Here is a 17,484-nt window from a genome sequence, read left to right as displayed (position 1 = left end):
AGTTGTTGCTGCTCACAGGAAGATGTACCCCGATGCCAAGAAGGCAACAGTGGTGAAACAGGCCCAGAAATAGGAGTTACATTTCTCATTATATTTGGGTTTTTTAATATTATGTGATATGGTGTCTCTTCATTTTATGAACTGAACATTTGGATTGTTATCATTGAATTTGAGTTTTCATAGCAATATAGTGCTATTTGTGCAGCTATTGTAACTTGTGTTTGCTAGAATACAAAGAAAGTGAGTGGAGGGTGGATTTTCATAAAACAAACTTCTGGTTTTGCTTTCGATCCATATATAGAAAAGTTTTGTAGACACCTTTAGTTTGAAGGCTGATGTGGCACCCCTAAATAAAATCAGATTGCTTTCATATTTGGTGTCTTTTCATTTTGGAACAAAAGGAACAACATAAAGCCATGTCCCAGTAAATATTTAAAAAAAATTATTTTGAGCACCACCCTAATATATATATATATATATACACACACATATATATATATATATATATATATATATATATATATATATATATATATATATACACACATATATATATACAGTGGTACCTCGGCTTACGAGTTTAATCCGTTCCGTGACGGAGCTCGTAAGCCAAATCGCTCGTAAGTCAAAGCAAATTTTCCCATTCAAATGCATTGAAATGCTATTAATCCGTTCCAGCCTCAAAAAAAAAACACCAATTTTTTTTGTTAGGTGCTTTTAAATAACAAAAATGTACTTTATAAATAACAAATAATGTATAAACAAGCACGACCTCGTATATACTGTACATAATACAAGAGAATGTAAAGAAATAAACTGGTTTTATTAAGCAGAGGAGAAGAGCATGCCAGGTGAGGTGTGCGTGTTGTCGACTTGGCGAGGCAGTACGATCGTACTCCTTCTACGATATGTACGATTTTGAAGCAGAAGGAGTCCATAAAGGCTATAACGCCAGCCAAGGGCGTTACGATTATTTCAAAGCTCCGGACCTCTATCCATGAAGATATGGAGAAGTTGTTGTTTGTGTGGTTGAAGGAGAAGCAGCTCGCAGGAGATACCGTGACCGAGAGCATCATGTGTTTGAAAAGATTGAAACTCGGATATCGAGCACGGACCACGAGGTGTTTTTTCTTTTTTCTTAATCTCGGTTTCAGTGAACTTTTGCTCTGTGCTCACGTGTACTGTACCTGTACCTGTAATGGTACGTCAGAGGATGGCACCTGTTGTCATCATATTAAGTGCAAGATGTTCTGCATCGTAAGTTGGTACACCGTGGTCTTTCGGCGGTGTTTAAGCCGGCCGTCTTGGCTTCTGTCACCATTGGCATTGAGTCTTTCGATGTAGGTAGGTCGTTGTGTGCCGGTGCCTTGGCCGAATTCCTTCATTGCTGCATTGTTAGCTCACCTGGTTTTTTATACCACATCTTTGGTTCTCGGACCAGCGAATGACGTCATCTCCTCCAAAGTATGGCTTATTCTCACTTGTCTTGGACGATCTTCTACTTCTAGCCTTCCACCGTGCATTTGGTGTCCACTGTACTTACTGTACAGTGCCTGGTAAAATTGATGTAATGGGTTTTTGACCGTCAACGCCATGAACCGTCATGAACCGTCATGAACCGTCAACCGCCATGAACCGCCATGAACCGTCAACGCCATGAACCGCTAACACTCAAAAGCCCATTTATCGCGCCTTATAAAGCAAAACGCAAACCGAAAGCCATGCCTCTCAAGCGAGGCGTGCTTCCGTGGTCACGTGATCCACAGGTGTAGCTCATTATACCCGCACGCGCGACACGCTTTGGCGGTCACGTGACCAGCCACTCTGGAGGCGGGGATCCCCGCCGATGACGTCACCGGCTGGAGCAAGGAGATTCCTCGCTCATGTATTTCGACGATTGCGTGTTTTATATCCAAGCAGAGATGCTTTCACGGCAAGATAACCGCGTGACCGGAACCGGAAGCCACAACCGGAAAATTCAAAAAAATAAATTTTTTGAGCTCGTACATCGGATCTCGGCTCGTATCCCAAAGCAACAAACCGCCCGAGCGACGGCTCGTATCCCGAAAAACTCGTACGTTGGGGCACTCGTAAGCCGAGGTACCACTGTATATATGTATATATTGTTACGAACCGCGGATAAGATGTTAATTTGCCGAGCGGATGGCGCCGCGGCCCGAACTGTTTTTACAATGACTAGACCCGATCCCTTAAACGTGGGCCAAATCGTGCCACAGATATTCAATGGGGAAAAGACAAAGGCGACACGGATGTGAAGAAGAGGAAGACAGAAGTAGGGAATACGAATATAATTTATTTGCTATTTACAACCAAAAGTAACCAAGGAGAAGGAAGGATAATAAAATAATTTACAGAAGAAATCAAAGAGACACAGTGAAAATCGCTAGCTTATTTAAACAGGCTTAATTAATACCCTGGACAGAACAAACAAAGACGGACTCACACGGGGAATTGCAGAGTGGATTGGCTGGAAGGAGGTGGGTGGCTGGAGGGGGAGGAAAGCACGGAGCTGGCTGGAGCTTGATCCCGCACGGGACATCGGGCTGGACCTCGACGGCCGCCGATGCCACCGATCCTGTCGTGTGCGCGGGGTAACGGGTCGGAGCTGCTTGGTGGAGCCAACGCTGCTGGTGGGGGGTCTGGCGTGACGGGTTCTCTCTCCCTCTCTCACAAACTCCAGGACTCTCTTTTGGCTTGTCTGTGATCTGATCTCCTCCCTCCTCGACTCTTCTGGGGGCGTCTTCCTCGGGTTATATAAGCCCCACCCTTGACCCTTTTGCGAACCTCCCCCAAACGTTCTCTCTCCACCCTCTAAAGCCAACCCCTCGTTCTGGGTTGGTCGGCAAGGGCTGGTTCACTCCTCCCCTCTATGACGAGGTGGAGACACGCCCTTCTTCCCCGACCTTACCTCGTGGCCAATGGTGGTTTTGGGGCGATTCAAGCTAGCCCCAGCCAAAGGGCAGCAATGGCGAATGAAGAAAACCGCCCCAAATGTAGTTGGCAATTGCAGCAAACCTGACAAACCTGGCACTTTGAAGATGCCATGTCGGAGGGATCTACTTTATTTAATGCAGTGCAATGGAGTGTCAAATTAATGGAAGACAAGGCCTTACACTAATCTATCTATAATTCCAGTAATCTCTGTGTTTGTTTGTCTGTGACCGCTGTTTCTCGACAACCACGGGTCCGATATACTTGAAACTTGCCAGGTATATTGCTGGGGACCCGAGGATGTGCCTTTTCAAGGTTTCATATTAATCGGACAAGTAGTTACCGAGCTATGTCCAAAAAACGATTCAACCAATCAGAGAGCAGCGAGCTATCACGTGTGCCGAACGTGGCGAACAGACTCTGCCTCGGACGGCACATTTGAGAGCGTATTCATTTATTTCACGTTGGCAAACTATGTTGCCGCTATGTTGGCGTTAAACTATGTTTTAAAACTAATTAAAACTAATTTGCGATTCATCGTAACTGCGATATGCCACCTTCCGGACAGTCAAATGAGGACGTCACTTCCGGACTTATGGATAGTCATAGTGACGACGTACTGATGCTGAACGTGGCGAGCAGACGCTGTAAGGTACGATCGATTGTAGTACACGTTTACAATAACTCTGCCGATACAGGCCCGATTAACTGCAGCGCCATCCGAGCTGCGGCGTCGGGACGATACATTCATTGTACGGTCACATCACGCACTTACGGGCACGCCCATGGGCCCATGGGCACGCCCATGCATGCATGGGCGAAGACATTTTTTTTTTTTTTTTTGGCAAGGAACGGGCACCCACGTACGGGCACGTCCTATCTATCTATAATTCCAGTAATCTCTGTGTGTGTGTATGTGTGTGTGTCTGTGACCGCTGTTTCTCGACAACCACGGGTCCGATATACTTGAAACTTGCCAGGTATATTGCTGGGGACCTGAGGATGTGCCTTTTCAAGGTTTCATATTAATCGGAGAAGTAGTTACCGAGCTATGTCCAAAAAACGATTCAACCAATCAGAGAGCAGCGAGCTATCACGTGTGCCGAACGTGGCGAACAGACTCTGCCTCGGACGGCACATTTGAGAGCGTATTCATTTATTTCCCGTTGGCAAACTATGTTGGCGCTATGTTGGCGTTAAACTATGTTTTAAAACTAATTAAAACTAATTTGCGATTCTTTCGCTTTCCTGCGCGTTTGTGCACGCTATGGCGATTTCTTTACCAAACTCCGCAAGCCGTTCGCTTTGGACCAAACCATTTCATGTAAATAGAGGGGGGGGGGGGGGATTGTCACCGTACTCGCAAGCCGTTCGCTTTGGACCAAACCATTTCATGTAAATAGAGGGGGGGGATTGTCACCGTACTCGCAAGCCGTTCGCTTTGGACCAAACCATTTCATGTAAATAGAGGGGGGGGGGGGATTGTCACCGTACTCGCAAGCCGTTCGCTTTGGACCAAACCATTTCATGTAAATAGAGGGGGGGGGATTGTCACCGTACTCGCAAGCCGTTCGCTTTGGCTTTGCGAATGGACCAAACCATTTCATGTAAATAGAGGGGGGGGATATAATTTTAGATATATATATAGTACGGGCATGCCCTAGTACACATAATAAGGATATAACTACTGAACAGGGAGATATGGTGTCCTACGTGTATGCTTTATGGAATTAACTACGGGAACGCCCTTTGACCTTTATACAACAACAAATGCAGGAAGGAGGGTGACATTTTACAACAATTCATTACACAACAATAAAAAACAACATTCTCATATCCACAACAATATATATTGTTGTGGATATGAGAATTGTGTTTTTTTATTGTGTAGTACATTGTAAAATATCACCCTCCTTCCTCCAGTTGTGTATAAAGGTCAAAGTGCGTCCCGTAATTAGGTCATAAACAATCACGTTAGCCAATCATAGATTTCCTCCTTGTTGGTAGTTTATTTCCTTATTCTATGTAGGTTAAGGCTGTGTCTTCCATTAATTGACACTCCATTGCACCGAATTCAAATAGATAGATCCCCTTTCATCCCCATTCCCAAAGCCTCTATTGCCAACTGCATTCGCCGCCATTACCCATGTGCTCCAACTCGGGGAAGAAGGGCGTGCCCGCCCATCGTCATCAAGGGTGGAGCCAGAGAGCCCGTGCCCACCAATCAGGGCCGAGGCGAGCTCACCGATGGGCGTGTCCTGGAGGCCGGCGGCTTGATCGCCCGAGGCGTTATATAAGCGCGCGCGGAAGCCTTTGAGAGATGAGTCCAGACGAGCTTGGTAAAGGCAGATGAGTTCAAAGTTCCAAGAAAGAGTTGCGCCAGAGACGGCAGATGAGTTCTGAGTCCGAGAGTTGCGCCAGGGACAGCAGATGAGTGAGACGAGCCCTCGGAGAGAGAAGGGAGACGCGTCCTGAGGTGAGCCAGAGAAGCAGCTTTGGCTCCACCAGCAGTTTTGGCTCCACCAGCAGTTTTGGCTCCACCAGCAGTTTTGGCTCCACCAGCAGCTTGGCTCCACCAGCAGTTTTGGCTCCACCAGCAGTTTTGGCTCCACCAGTAGTTTTGGCTCCACCAGCAGTTTGGCTCCACCAGCAGTTTTGGCTCCACCAGCAGCTTTGGCTCCACAAGCAGCATTGGCTCCACAAGCCGCGTTGGCTCCACAAGCAGCGTTGGCTCCACAAGCAGCGTTGACTCCACCAGGCAGCGTGGGCTCCACCAGGCAGCTTCGACCCGTTACCCCGTGGGAGCCAGATTGCGGTGGCATCGGTGGCCGTCGAGGTCCAGCCCGACGTCCCGTGCGGGATCAAGCCCGAACCATCTGCCCCAGCTGAACCTTCCCATTCCTCCTTCCAGTCATTCCTGCCTCCATTCCCCAGTCGTGTAAGTGTGATCGTAGTCTGTCTTTTGTCTTGTCCTTGGGTTTCTTAGTAAGACTGTATAGGTAAGCTAAGTTTCACTGTGTCCTTCTGGTCCGTCCCTCTTTCTGCACTATTTTATTATCCTTCCTTCTCCTTGGTTATTTTGGTCCTGTAAATAGTAATAATAAATAATAGTCGTATTTCAAACCTTTTTGCCTTCGTCTTCCTCTTCTTCACATCCGCGTCGTCTTTGTCTTTTCCAAATTGAATATCTGTGGCACGATTTGGCCAACGTTCAGAATCAGGTTAGTCATTGTTAACGGTTCGGGCCGCGGCTGGCATCCGCTCGGCAAATTACCATCTTATCCGCGGTCACGAACGAAGCTGCTCACCGGCCTTTTCGGAGGTTGCGGTGCAGCTTCAGGGACCCCGTCGGTCAGTGACAAACGAGGGGACTAATCCCCCCTCAAAGGGGAACCATAGGCCGACGTCGGGTTCCGTAACAATATATATATATATATATATATATATATATATATATATATATATATATATATATATATATATATATATATACATATATATATATATATATATATATTTTAGAAGGCTTCCAATCTGCAGAGAGTTAAATTTCTGCAGAGCATGCAACGTATCCCCTCCTCTTGTTGAACCCACCCTCCCCCATATCCCTTTCCGATCTTCCCATTCTTCCTTCCTCTCTGATTAAGGAATAAAGGATTATGTCACATGTGCCAAGTATTAACAAGAATACAATGTGCTTAAAGTGCTGAAACAGCATAGCACAACTCTTTAACACTGAGTGGCATCGGTTAACGATCTATACATGAATGATGCAATCCCTGCACCGCCAACATAATGCCATCTTTTGCATCATCAAATGCATTTGTTTTTGGGTTGGGACAGTTAAAACTTTGTTATCAATTGCATAACAAAAGAAGAATATCATTTGTCGAATAAATATGGCTCGATGGTGGCATTGGGTTAAAACCCTCACATGACACTTGGGCCTTGAAGCCACAACATCAGATTCGCATACGTGCGAATTCGCATATGTGCTAACTTGGCGGTTAAACGTGGATTGCTAATATCCTTTCTGTGTTTAGGTTTGCAGCCCCAAGGAGCTTGTGTTTGGATTTTTTGAGGCGTTGGCCTGCTCGAAGATGAATTGCATTTGTTCCGTCATCGTTCAGCTTCTGCCCTATATGATGAAGGGTTAGTTCTCACGATTGCCCTTGAGTGAAACTGCTGTCCTCACAGCCTCACAATCTTCCAAGTTGGTCTTTATGTGATTTACAGTATGTACATTTGTATGTGTTTATATATAATTTACTCACTGTGCTGAAGGTTGCGCGAATTCAAATTAGTGATTCTGTGGAGTATGAAATGATGTCCATACACATGAAGAGGGTAGAGTGTCCATTGAGCCAAACTGCTAGTTGCACCAAATGCACAATCCTAAGCCGATTAGTTTTTGTTTTTTTGTGCTTCTTCTTTTGTATGCAACACGAGGCTGCGGGTTAGCATCATTGGCTGAGAGCGTGGCTATGCCGCTGATGTAATGCCATCTGCTGGTTTAGACAGAAATTTGGAATTTGTTCAGGGTGCTGAGGATAGCTCGCCTTTTCTTCATGAAGGACACCATGGGATTTTTAACATTAACCGACTGATGCCGGCAGACAGGATTCCCATTTAATGTCCATCCGAGGGATGGCACACATTGATGAATTACCCTGCCTGTGAAACACCGGGATGACAGTTTAAAGCTTGGTCGGGATTCAAACCCAGGCTAAACGGTTTGGAGGTGATTTGCATAGGCTACCTACATGCCATCCTGTCAGCCCGTGCTTTGTGCTGATGTGTGCTTATCTAGGATAAAAAAAAATGGGAAATCATGGGCACCTCGCTTGCCTACTTAGCGGTGCTTGTTCATTTTTCCGACCACTTTGTAGTCCTTTTAAAATCATTTTTATCATGGCCATTAGCATTTAATTCATCATCCTTTAAACTGAGTGTTCTTTAAATGCTTATTCTGTTTGAAAGAATGCTAAAGTGTGCGTTTTGTGGTGTGTGCTGATTGATGCTGCAGCAGCGCGTTCATAGAGGACTTCCCAGGAGAGTCTGTTCACACTGCGTACTAAAAGTCCGATGATCCGAGCATCCAAAAGATGCACTGTGTAGGCAATCCGAGTTCCCTTTGGCTGTGCATCATGTGAGTGTTCCTCACCAAGAGGCTCTCATCAATTCCCAAGGTCAACAGTAGATGTTTTGCTGAAATGAAATCATCAAGAGGACATGGGTTCCATTGAATGGGTCGCACTTTCATCCCTGCAATTTCCTTTACGAAGCGTTGAACGTAATCAATTGTGTAGAAAATGGCTTCGATTTTATAAAATATAATTCTCCAATCATTTATTTCCATCATCCTCTGTTGTGAATTATAACATTGTACACAGTAATCCCGGTGCATGCTTCACTGATGGTGAATCCTGGTGTGTACCCCGGTTTAGAATAGGTACACCATATCCCTGCGCATCGTAAGAGGCGACTAAGGGTTGGCGTCAGGAAGGGCATCCGGCCATAAAAACATTGCCTCAAACAGGGAACCATGATTGTCATGGGGCCCGCAAGGCTAACCCCCCACTCTAGTGGGGAAAATGGCCTTAAAAACGATCATTCATTCATTCATTCATTCACACAGTAAACATAGGCCACTTGTTTGGGAGAAATGTGGTAAAGCCCCTGGTTAACTCCTGAAAAGAAATATAATAATAACAACTGGTGCGCTCAACTGGTACGCTATCAACTATCCTGATGCATTAATGTTAATATAATTATTGTTGATCGTGTCATCGTGCAAACGGAAAATACTCTGCACCTCAGTCCCTCTGATGTTCGCTATGTGTCTACATACATTACAGTTCTGCACAAGCTTGATGTGTCCAAAGGATACTCCGTGGGCTTGCTTCTTTCATCGATAATGACCCAGCTGGATTCGGTGCCGGTACCGTACATGCCTAGTCAGCGCAGAGAAGATCCCCATGGCTTGCACGCCTGCCTTTCCACATTGATTCCTGCGCTGGGGCCTTTGGTTCACGAGGCCACCGTGAACGTGGCCACGGCTCCTGCCTCTGTTCATCAGCGAGATGGAAGCTTCCAGGCATCAGTGAAGCATGCGACCGGAAACCTTCGGCGGGAGCTCCTGAAGTTGTAAGACTACTGGCTGCTTTGCGTGCGGCAATCATTTTCATTTTTCCCATCCTTTTTCTGGGGGTTGTAATATGTAGAGGGACCCCACTGGATGTCCAGCATGAATACACTGCCCAGGCCCTAATACATTTGTATGCCTCATGACATTCTTACTGAAAACAAAATGGGACAATATTAATCATCTCTCAGATCGAGGTGAGGTGAGGTGCATTACATGATGTCCACAGTGAAATGTGACCACATTAGTCAGGTGACCACATAAACAAGGGACAGCATTATACAGGTTATTGCATCTCAGCGACTTAACTCCAAAGAGTAATGCATTGTTTAAAAAACATATTCTAGGTCTCGGAAAAACCACTTACTTTCCACCTCCTTTTTCTGTGTTCATCTGTGTTTTGCAAATAAATTGTTTTCTCCACCTGATTTGCTGAATGCACACTACGGTCCCATTTTGCATGTTTCATGTAGCTGTGAACGCTGCCTTGGGTTCCTACTCCTGACAAGCCTGGAGCCACTGCAGGAAGGCGAATCCGAAAAGTTTCCTTTACTCGAGCCAGCCCGCGTGTTGCTGGTAAGAACCGAGCGTTGGGTCCCTTCTCTTGTACCCCACTGTATTTGTACGCCTCTAAGAATGGTGTTGAACTCGCATGGCTCTGGCGTACAACCATTTGGATTAACATAACGATGAGAGTAGTGTGGTGAGAAATGTATTGCGAGGGAATGAAAAGCAAGCTGTGGCATAGAAGTTAGAAATATATTGTATAATACTAATACAAGTTATCTTCCAAGAAACCTTAATGCAGGAGGAGGCCATTCGGCCCATCAATGCCTGCACTATGATTGTTTATACAATTTGACGTGCTCTATTATTTGAATATGCTGAGCATCAAGCATGGTGGCAGCATCCACCATTTTAAAGTTTTTGGAATGACCTGGCCGGGGTTTGAACCGCTGACCTCTGAGAATGAGTGGACGCTCTAACCATTATGCTACCGTGATGGACGTTAAGGATATGGGAATGTTATGGGTGAGTTTGTCATGGAAAATGTGACCTTTTCATCTGCAGTTGTATTTGGATGAGATGGGAGAATCTCCACAAGAACTCATCCAAATTCCGCACATCAAGAAAGAGACCCCACAGCATGGTGGGGAGAACATTGGTTTACAAAAGGTATATGGTGGTGAGGTTCTGCAGGAGAGCGTAGAGGTTGGGAGCGTGCTTGGGAACGAGGAGATTGTTGGTCCACAAGAAGAAGGTACCTTTCACTTTGGGGACAAAACCTTGTCCAGCTGGTCTACCTCATCCCTTGCCTGCCTCACGTACCTGATGGTTGTCCACGACCTGGTGATGGACAAGTTTCCTGCTGTTTACAGGTTACGTTGGAGTTTTTTACTCTTTTGAAAACAAATGGAGAAGTTTTTAATGCAGTGGAGATACTTCTAAAACCCTCTCTGCTAGTTTGCTTATCCTTGTGTTTTTTGTTTTTTTTACCATAAGGGTGTATTAATAGGTGATAATTTTGGAAAGCATTATTTTTGCATTAATCGGTGAAAATTGACGAGAAGGATAGCCTAGAGAAGGATAGCCTCCTCTCTGACTTGCTTAGCTATTGTTTGAATCTCGACCCAGCTATAAACGGCCATCCTGGTATTTAGGAAGTAGGCGAGGTAGCGATGTGTGTGTTGGTTCCCGGAAGGCCTTCTGTCTGTTAGCATTAGTTGATGGATTTTACAGATCCCTCATTGTTCACAAAGTCGGCAAATTAATGCCGGCACTCTGAACAAATTACAAATTCCAGCCAACTCAGTCGAGCATCCTCAACGGAGTGGTGACCTATCCAGGATTGTAACCCTCGCCAAATATATTACTCTGGTGGAACCGACGCTCTGCATCGATCGTTGTACATGAATAAATTAATTGGTGAAAATTCCCTTTGTATCCCACATGCTACCATATTGGCCATATCGTTCTGTGACCTCACGGGGGCACTGCAGTCTGATTTATTATATTTTGTAGATCCTTGTAATGTTTGCAGTAGTTGTAAATTGTAAAATTTTCTGAAACATTTCCACAACAATATGTCATCGGGCCATTCATACATTTCCACTTTTACCCTCTCAGTTGCTTTATTTAATTTGAATACATTTGTTGTTTATTTATTTTATTTTTCTACACATGCCAGTCTTTCATAGAGCCTAGAGATCTAGTTGTTTTGTGCCTGTATAATATTTTAAAATAATTTTCCGTATTTATCTTCAATCCTCATTGGCTTGTTTGATTGGGCTGTTTATTTATTTATTTATTTATTTTAGATTTTTTAAACAAAACCGAGACTCATGGAAGAGCAAAAACATGTTTCTTCTATTAATCCTCACATGTTCATACAACGAAGTAATGAATGCATTTTTGAGTTCGATTTCTGTTTACATTTTGCAGTCACTTGTACGTTTTGCGAACGAACGCCCCGTTTATTGCCGAGATGCTTCAAAGGTACCTTTTGCCATGATGAGTATTTCCAGATGAACAGGCAGCCTATGGTGTTACTAAGAGCACTACACTAAATGCTTTGTTTTTTTCTTTTCTTTGTAGATCTGAAGAAGCAATTGTCATGAAAGGATTGGTATGCATCCAAATTATGATATTTTACTTGTGTATTGCATGATCATATACATATAGCAGTGACAACGGTGGATTCGAAGCTTCTAAAAAGCAAGCTAGTACCACATCATGTGGTTGGTTTTATGCCCTTGGGTTACCTACCTACCTTTGGTTGGGCATTCAATTATGCTGCTGCCAAAACCACCGCTGAAGAAAATATTAGTGTAAACAAAAAAAACCGTAAATTTATATTAAGTCAAAGTAAGCAAAAGAACATGACCAGATTGATGTGCACATACACTATATCCATACTGTTCATGTACGTTTCATTGAGCTTTCTAGTCCGTAACCTTTATAATGCTGGAAACCAATAACCACGTGTTTCCCACTTTATTGCATGTGCTGAAAATCAAGATGGTGGTGAATGATGAAACGGATTGGAACAACAAATAATTATTAAAGTTATGGTCAATGTAAATGTAAAGCTTGTTTCAATTTAAGACTACTGGCTGATTGTCACACATGATGATTGTCTGATATAGTAAAGCTTGGTTACATACAACAGTCAAGGTCCTAATTTGAACCATCCACTTGCATCTCCGTTCAAAGTGGACTTTGCCTTTTTATAAAATTCCATCCATTGCTTTGCATTCCTTTCATCCATTTTGGTGCATTCATTCCGTCCTTCACTCTGCATTCACTACGTCTGCCCGCTCTGCATTCATTCCATCCGCTCGCTCTGCATTCATTCCGTCCGCTCGCTCTGCATTCATTCCGTCCGCTCGCTCTGCATTCATTCCGTCCGCTCGCTCTGCATTCATTCTGTCCGCTCGCTCTGCATTCATTCTGTCCGCTCGCTCTGCATTCATTCCGTCCGCTCGCTCTGCATTCATTCCGTCCGCTCGCTCTGCATTCATTCCGTCCGCTCGCTCTGCATTCATTCCGTCCGCTCGCTCTGCATTCATTCCGTCCGCTCGCTCTGCATTCATTCTGTCCGCTCGCTCTGCATTCACTCTATCTGCCCACTCTGCATTAAATTGTGGTTTTCATTTTTCAGTGCTTGTTGGAGGTGTGCCTGCATCGTCTCGAGTTGGAAAGCCTGACCATGGAGAGCTTTGATATCGCACAGCTCATGGGACTTTCCCAGGTGGTTGTGTGTGTGTGTGTGTGTGTGTGTGTGTGTGTGTGTGTGTGTGTGTGTGTGTGTGTGTGTGTGTGTGTGTGTGTGTGTGTGTGTGTGTGTGTGTGTGTGCGCGTGCATGCCAATATTTCACGCTTTCATTTTCTACTTAGGACCTGATCAAGTTGATGATTTCGTGCCCACTAGAAGCTCCAGTAAGTTCAACATTTCTGGTCTCGGATCAAGTAATTGGGGTATATTGAAAGCATCTAGTTTGTTGTTAACCAAGTGATGATTTGCTTGGCTCTGCCAACTTTCTCTGGATTGAACTGCAGAGGAAAAAAAATCTAATCTGCTTGTTCTTATCACACACACAACTCGTCCACCAAGTTTGGTCATAATCCGTCCATAACCTTTTGAAATATTATGATACATAATTATCGACTGGCCTCATCTCTCAACGGTGAATAATAATCACGAGAAAAATAAAAAAATTTATTGTATCCGGATTTTCAAAAAAATCGAAGCAATTCGACCTTGTCACACAACCAACCTGTCCGCAACGTTTCATCCAAATTTGTCCACAGCTTTTTGAGATATCCTGCTCACAAATAAACAAACAAATGATATATAGCACGATATATCAAACGGTTATGGATGGATTCGGCCAAAACTTGGTGAATGAGTTGGGTAGTTGACAAGAACAAGCTGATTAGATTTTGGTTAATATACGGATGCAGATCGAGCCGATCGATGGAGTACATAAACTGTTCAGCCTGGCAGAGAGAGGTATGTGCTCTACTGAGTGCCGTTCTGGTTGACTTTTTGTTTTAGTTTCCAGATGTCTCTTGTGACACGAGACGTCACATTTACTGCAAATGGCGTCCCCACAAGTAAAACCGCAGTGTGTTGCTTTGTTTTATAAGAGACCAAATCAGCTTCGCAGTTTCAACAAAGCTTCAGGACGATTTACGGAAGGTAGCCACGATCGAGAAAAATTATTTGTACATGGCGCAAAGTTTATGGAGACTTGTAGCATCCAGGAACGAAGGTGGTCTCCTTTGCCACAGGCAGAGAGCTTAGCAAGCAAAGCAGGATGCCGCACTGTTTTTAATGCCCAAGATAAGTCCAGGGAGATGGTCCTAACCTCTTGTTTGAGGATGAGGGCTTTCAACCATTGCTGAGAGAGGATCAGAAGCATGTCCAGAGTTAGGGTACAGGGACAGAATCCAAACAAATGGTTGGAGAGCAACTCGTTTGAAAACGGGAAAGACAACATCAGAAATATTGATGGATTCCGTGACTTTGCTTGTAATTGGAAGCAAACTCACTGGCCTATAGTTGGTATGGTTTGGTTTTGCACCCTTCTTGTGAATGGGAGTGATATTTGCTGACTTCCATGCAGAGGAAGGTGGCCAAAAAGAATGACAGACTGAATATGGCAGATAGAGGTGGAGCAAGAATGGCAGAGCAGGATTTTAGAACAAGGGCACTCATGCTATCTGGGCACATCACCGAAGCAGGGTCAATACCAGACAGTACTTTCTCTACCTTCTCAGTTGAAAACACAGGGCCCAGTAGACAGTGGGTATGTCTGGGTAAGATGGGGACACAGCGGGATTGGTTAAGTACACGGGATTTGGAGGCAAAGACAGAGTTTAGAGATTCTGCCTTATCTTGGACAGAGTATGCAGTATTGCCATTTGAGTTGAGGGATGGGATGGAGGAGGAGCAAATGCCAGAGACAGAGTTGACAAGCTGCTTTACTGCAACCGCCTCTTCACAGGGTTCTGTGTACCAGGCCCTAGAGGATGGATAGAAAAGTCGCAAATGAGATAAACGAGTATAATTTTGCAAAATTATTCTCACGTGGAATAAATATCAGGTGCTGTGGATATGGTGCTATGATCCTTTTGTGGGAGGGCAGATTTAGGTCCGAGCCAATTGGCTTGTGGAAACGGACACCTGCGTCATTGAGGTTACCCTCTTAGAATGGACAACGATATGGGCCTTTACAAGAATGCGATTAGAAGCGGAACGAGAGATTGGATGGAAAGTTGGTCATTACTAGGTCCAGGATGGAGGAGGTTCCAGGGAGAGCAATCTGTGCAAAGTTTGTAGATTGTATGAAACCCACAGTCAGGGAAGGCCTTTGCTGCAATGTCATGGCTGGTTGTTGTCGAGCCAAAACCCAGCCAGCTGCCAGGGTGACAGTTGAAATTTCCGCAGATGAGAAAATGAGAATTTGAGTGGGTGATAACGAGTTGATATATGTTAAAGGAAATAGAGGTGTATAGGGTGTTGTCATCATTGGGTAGACTGTAAACCACACATTCAAACATCAGGTTAACTAAATAGACATTACACAAACATTAGGTTAACCACAAACCACACGGACAAACCGCTAACTACAACATTAGTTGTGTGGTTGTAATTGGCGGTGGCGACGAGCATAATGACGCGAGTTGCTATACCGACTCGCACACACCTCATTTACGCACTGTAAGACCATCATCTCATGTCCTACTATCCTTTGCTCTAAAGTTATTTTCCGAAGCTCAATGCCCGTTGCTCTCGCATCATCTCTTGTCTTTCAGTCTCACAACCGAGGTGTATTTGGTTTGAACATGGTATCATGGTCCCCATTTTGTGGTGTGTGGCATCCCGTTCCTATACGTTCCTTCCCATGTGACCAGTTGTTCCATACCTTTGTCTGATGTAATGACAAAATTAAATTAGTCTCCAAACTAGTCTTGTGTTTGTTGCGATCAATTTTCCTTCTTTTCTTTTCTCCAGTTGATAATGCCTTCTTTCACGTCATATTTTCTTCATCAAATCATTTGTGTTTTGGCAAGCATTATTCTACACTGTAACTTGACATTAAAGAATGTGGTTGGCTTATTTGCAAATCTTTGGCTTCTTGCTTCACTGATGGGACCAAAAAATAAATTGTGTTTTTCTGGAAAATGGAAGAACGTGAGAAAAAGGGAGAGGGAGATATAATTAGGAAAGAGGGACTGTGTTGTCAATAGTTAAACCCTGGTGTGGTTTCAAGTTGAAGGATCCATAATGATGTAGTTACTCCCATATTCCCTTGGAGGGCATAATGAGGCCCATGGTCAGTTGTGAACATTTCCATAGCTGGGAATCTAACCAACAATCGGTCTATTGTTCTGACGCCCTCAAAACAGAGCACAAGTTTGGCCAGGGTGACAACATCCAATGACCTATTCTGTTTGAAAGGTACCGTCAACCCTGGGATACTTGACACCCACAAGCACATGTTAGCCAAAAACAAAAGTAATGCCTATAAATGTCTGATTATATGCAAGTTATTACGGACCGTGTTTTTACTTTACCATGGTTACTTTTGAATAATTGTGAGCAACCCTCAATCTTAATATGCCTTCTTGATCACGTGATGTAGCAGGTGGAGTATTTGGATTGGAGCGTTTTCCATGTATGCTTGATAATCCATACCAATTAAAAGTTTTGCAGAAATAGCTTGAACGGCACTTTGTAGAGCGCATACGCCAGGCTGAACAGTTTACATTTTGCATCCCACTGATGGGCCGCAAAACCATGGGTCCCATGGATTAGCATCTGGATCTTAACAAAAATATAATCTGTTATTTATTGTCACCTACCCAACTCATGCACAAAGTTTTGTCATAATCCAACCACAACTTTTTGAAATATCAAGTTATATATAATTTTTGGCCCCATCTCTCAATTGTGAAGAATCATTTTTAAAATAGAAATTTTTTCATAACCGGATCCTGATCTTCACCAAAATCGAACGAATTTGTCCGAAGCACACAACACATACAACCTGTCTATTAAGTTTCGTGCGAATCCGTCCACAACTTTGAGATATCGTGCTACAGTCGTGGCCAAAAATATTGGCACCCTTGCTCTTTTTTTTCAAATAATGCACCATTTCTTCCAGAAAATTATTGAAATAAAAAAATATTTTGGTATCCACATGTGTATTTCTTTTGTTTGCAGTGGAACAAAACAAAAAAAAGCTGAAAAAATTACTAAATCTTAGCTTATTTCACACAGAAATCCTAAAATGGCCCAGACAATATTATTGGCACCATTTAGAAGTTGTTAGAAATAATTAGATTTCATTCAAGTGATTCTCCTTTACTTTGCAATTGAACTCACCCATGCTGAGTTGCAGGTGCCTGCAATATAAAAGTCACTCATAGAGAAAAGGAGTCATTCTGCTGTTTTGTGGCATTGTGTACCGCAATGAGCATGGAGAAAAGAAAGAAAACCAGAGAATTGTCTGAGGAGGTCAGACACACGATTGTAGCCAAGCATGGACAATCTCAAGGCTCCAAGTCCATCTCCAGAGACCTTGATGATCCTGTGTCCACCGTACGCAATGTTATCAAGAAGTTTGAGGCCCTTAGCATTGTAGCCAACCTCCCTGGATGTGGCCGCAAGAGAAAACTTGATCAAAGATTGCAGCGAAGGATTGTTCGAATGGTGGAGAAAGCACCTCGATCAACTGCCAAACAGATTCAAGCTGACCTTCAGGCACAGGTACGACTGTTTCAACTCGCACCTTCCGTCGCCAACTCAATGAAAGGGGGTTCTGTGGTAGGAGACCCAGGAGGACCCCACTGCTGAGAAAGCCCAACTAGAGTTTTCC

At 44.0% G+C, this 17,484-nt stretch overlaps 1 protein-coding gene across 4 annotated transcripts in view; it reads left to right on the top strand.

Annotated features, from left to right (window-relative positions):
* The window catches only part of GLMN (glomulin, FKBP associated protein), a 119,018-nt gene that overhangs the window by 24,020 nt on the left and 77,514 nt on the right, over positions 1–17,484 (top strand). For 2 of the 4 annotated variants that reach the window (XR_010985568.2, XM_068124995.2), the window contains exons 5-12: positions 6,996–7,104; positions 8,811–9,099; positions 9,571–9,673; positions 10,169–10,476; positions 11,540–11,593; positions 11,693–11,723; positions 12,759–12,848; positions 12,995–13,036. Coding sequence is in view for 3 of the 4 variants with exons in the window: in XM_068124995.2 (XP_067981096.2) it covers positions 6,996–7,104; positions 8,811–9,099; positions 9,571–9,673; positions 10,169–10,476; positions 11,540–11,593; positions 11,693–11,723; positions 12,759–12,848; positions 12,995–13,036 (1,026 nt within the window). In the remaining variant the exon portion in view is untranslated. The remainder of the gene's footprint in view (positions 1–6,995; positions 7,105–8,810; positions 9,100–9,570; positions 9,674–10,168; positions 10,477–11,539; positions 11,594–11,692; positions 11,724–12,758; positions 12,849–12,994; positions 13,037–17,484) is intronic. The other 2 variants (XM_068124996.2, XM_068124997.2) reach the window with 2 other exon arrangements.

The sequence above is a fragment of the Myxine glutinosa genome, chromosome 8 (genome assembly GCF_964187855.1).
Source record: "Myxine glutinosa chromosome 8, kmMyxGlut1.1, whole genome shotgun sequence".
Lineage (NCBI taxonomy): Eukaryota > Metazoa > Chordata > Myxini > Myxiniformes > Myxinidae > Myxine > Myxine glutinosa.
Note: the sequence above shows the minus strand (reverse complement) of the source record. Positions and strands in the feature narration are given on the sequence as shown.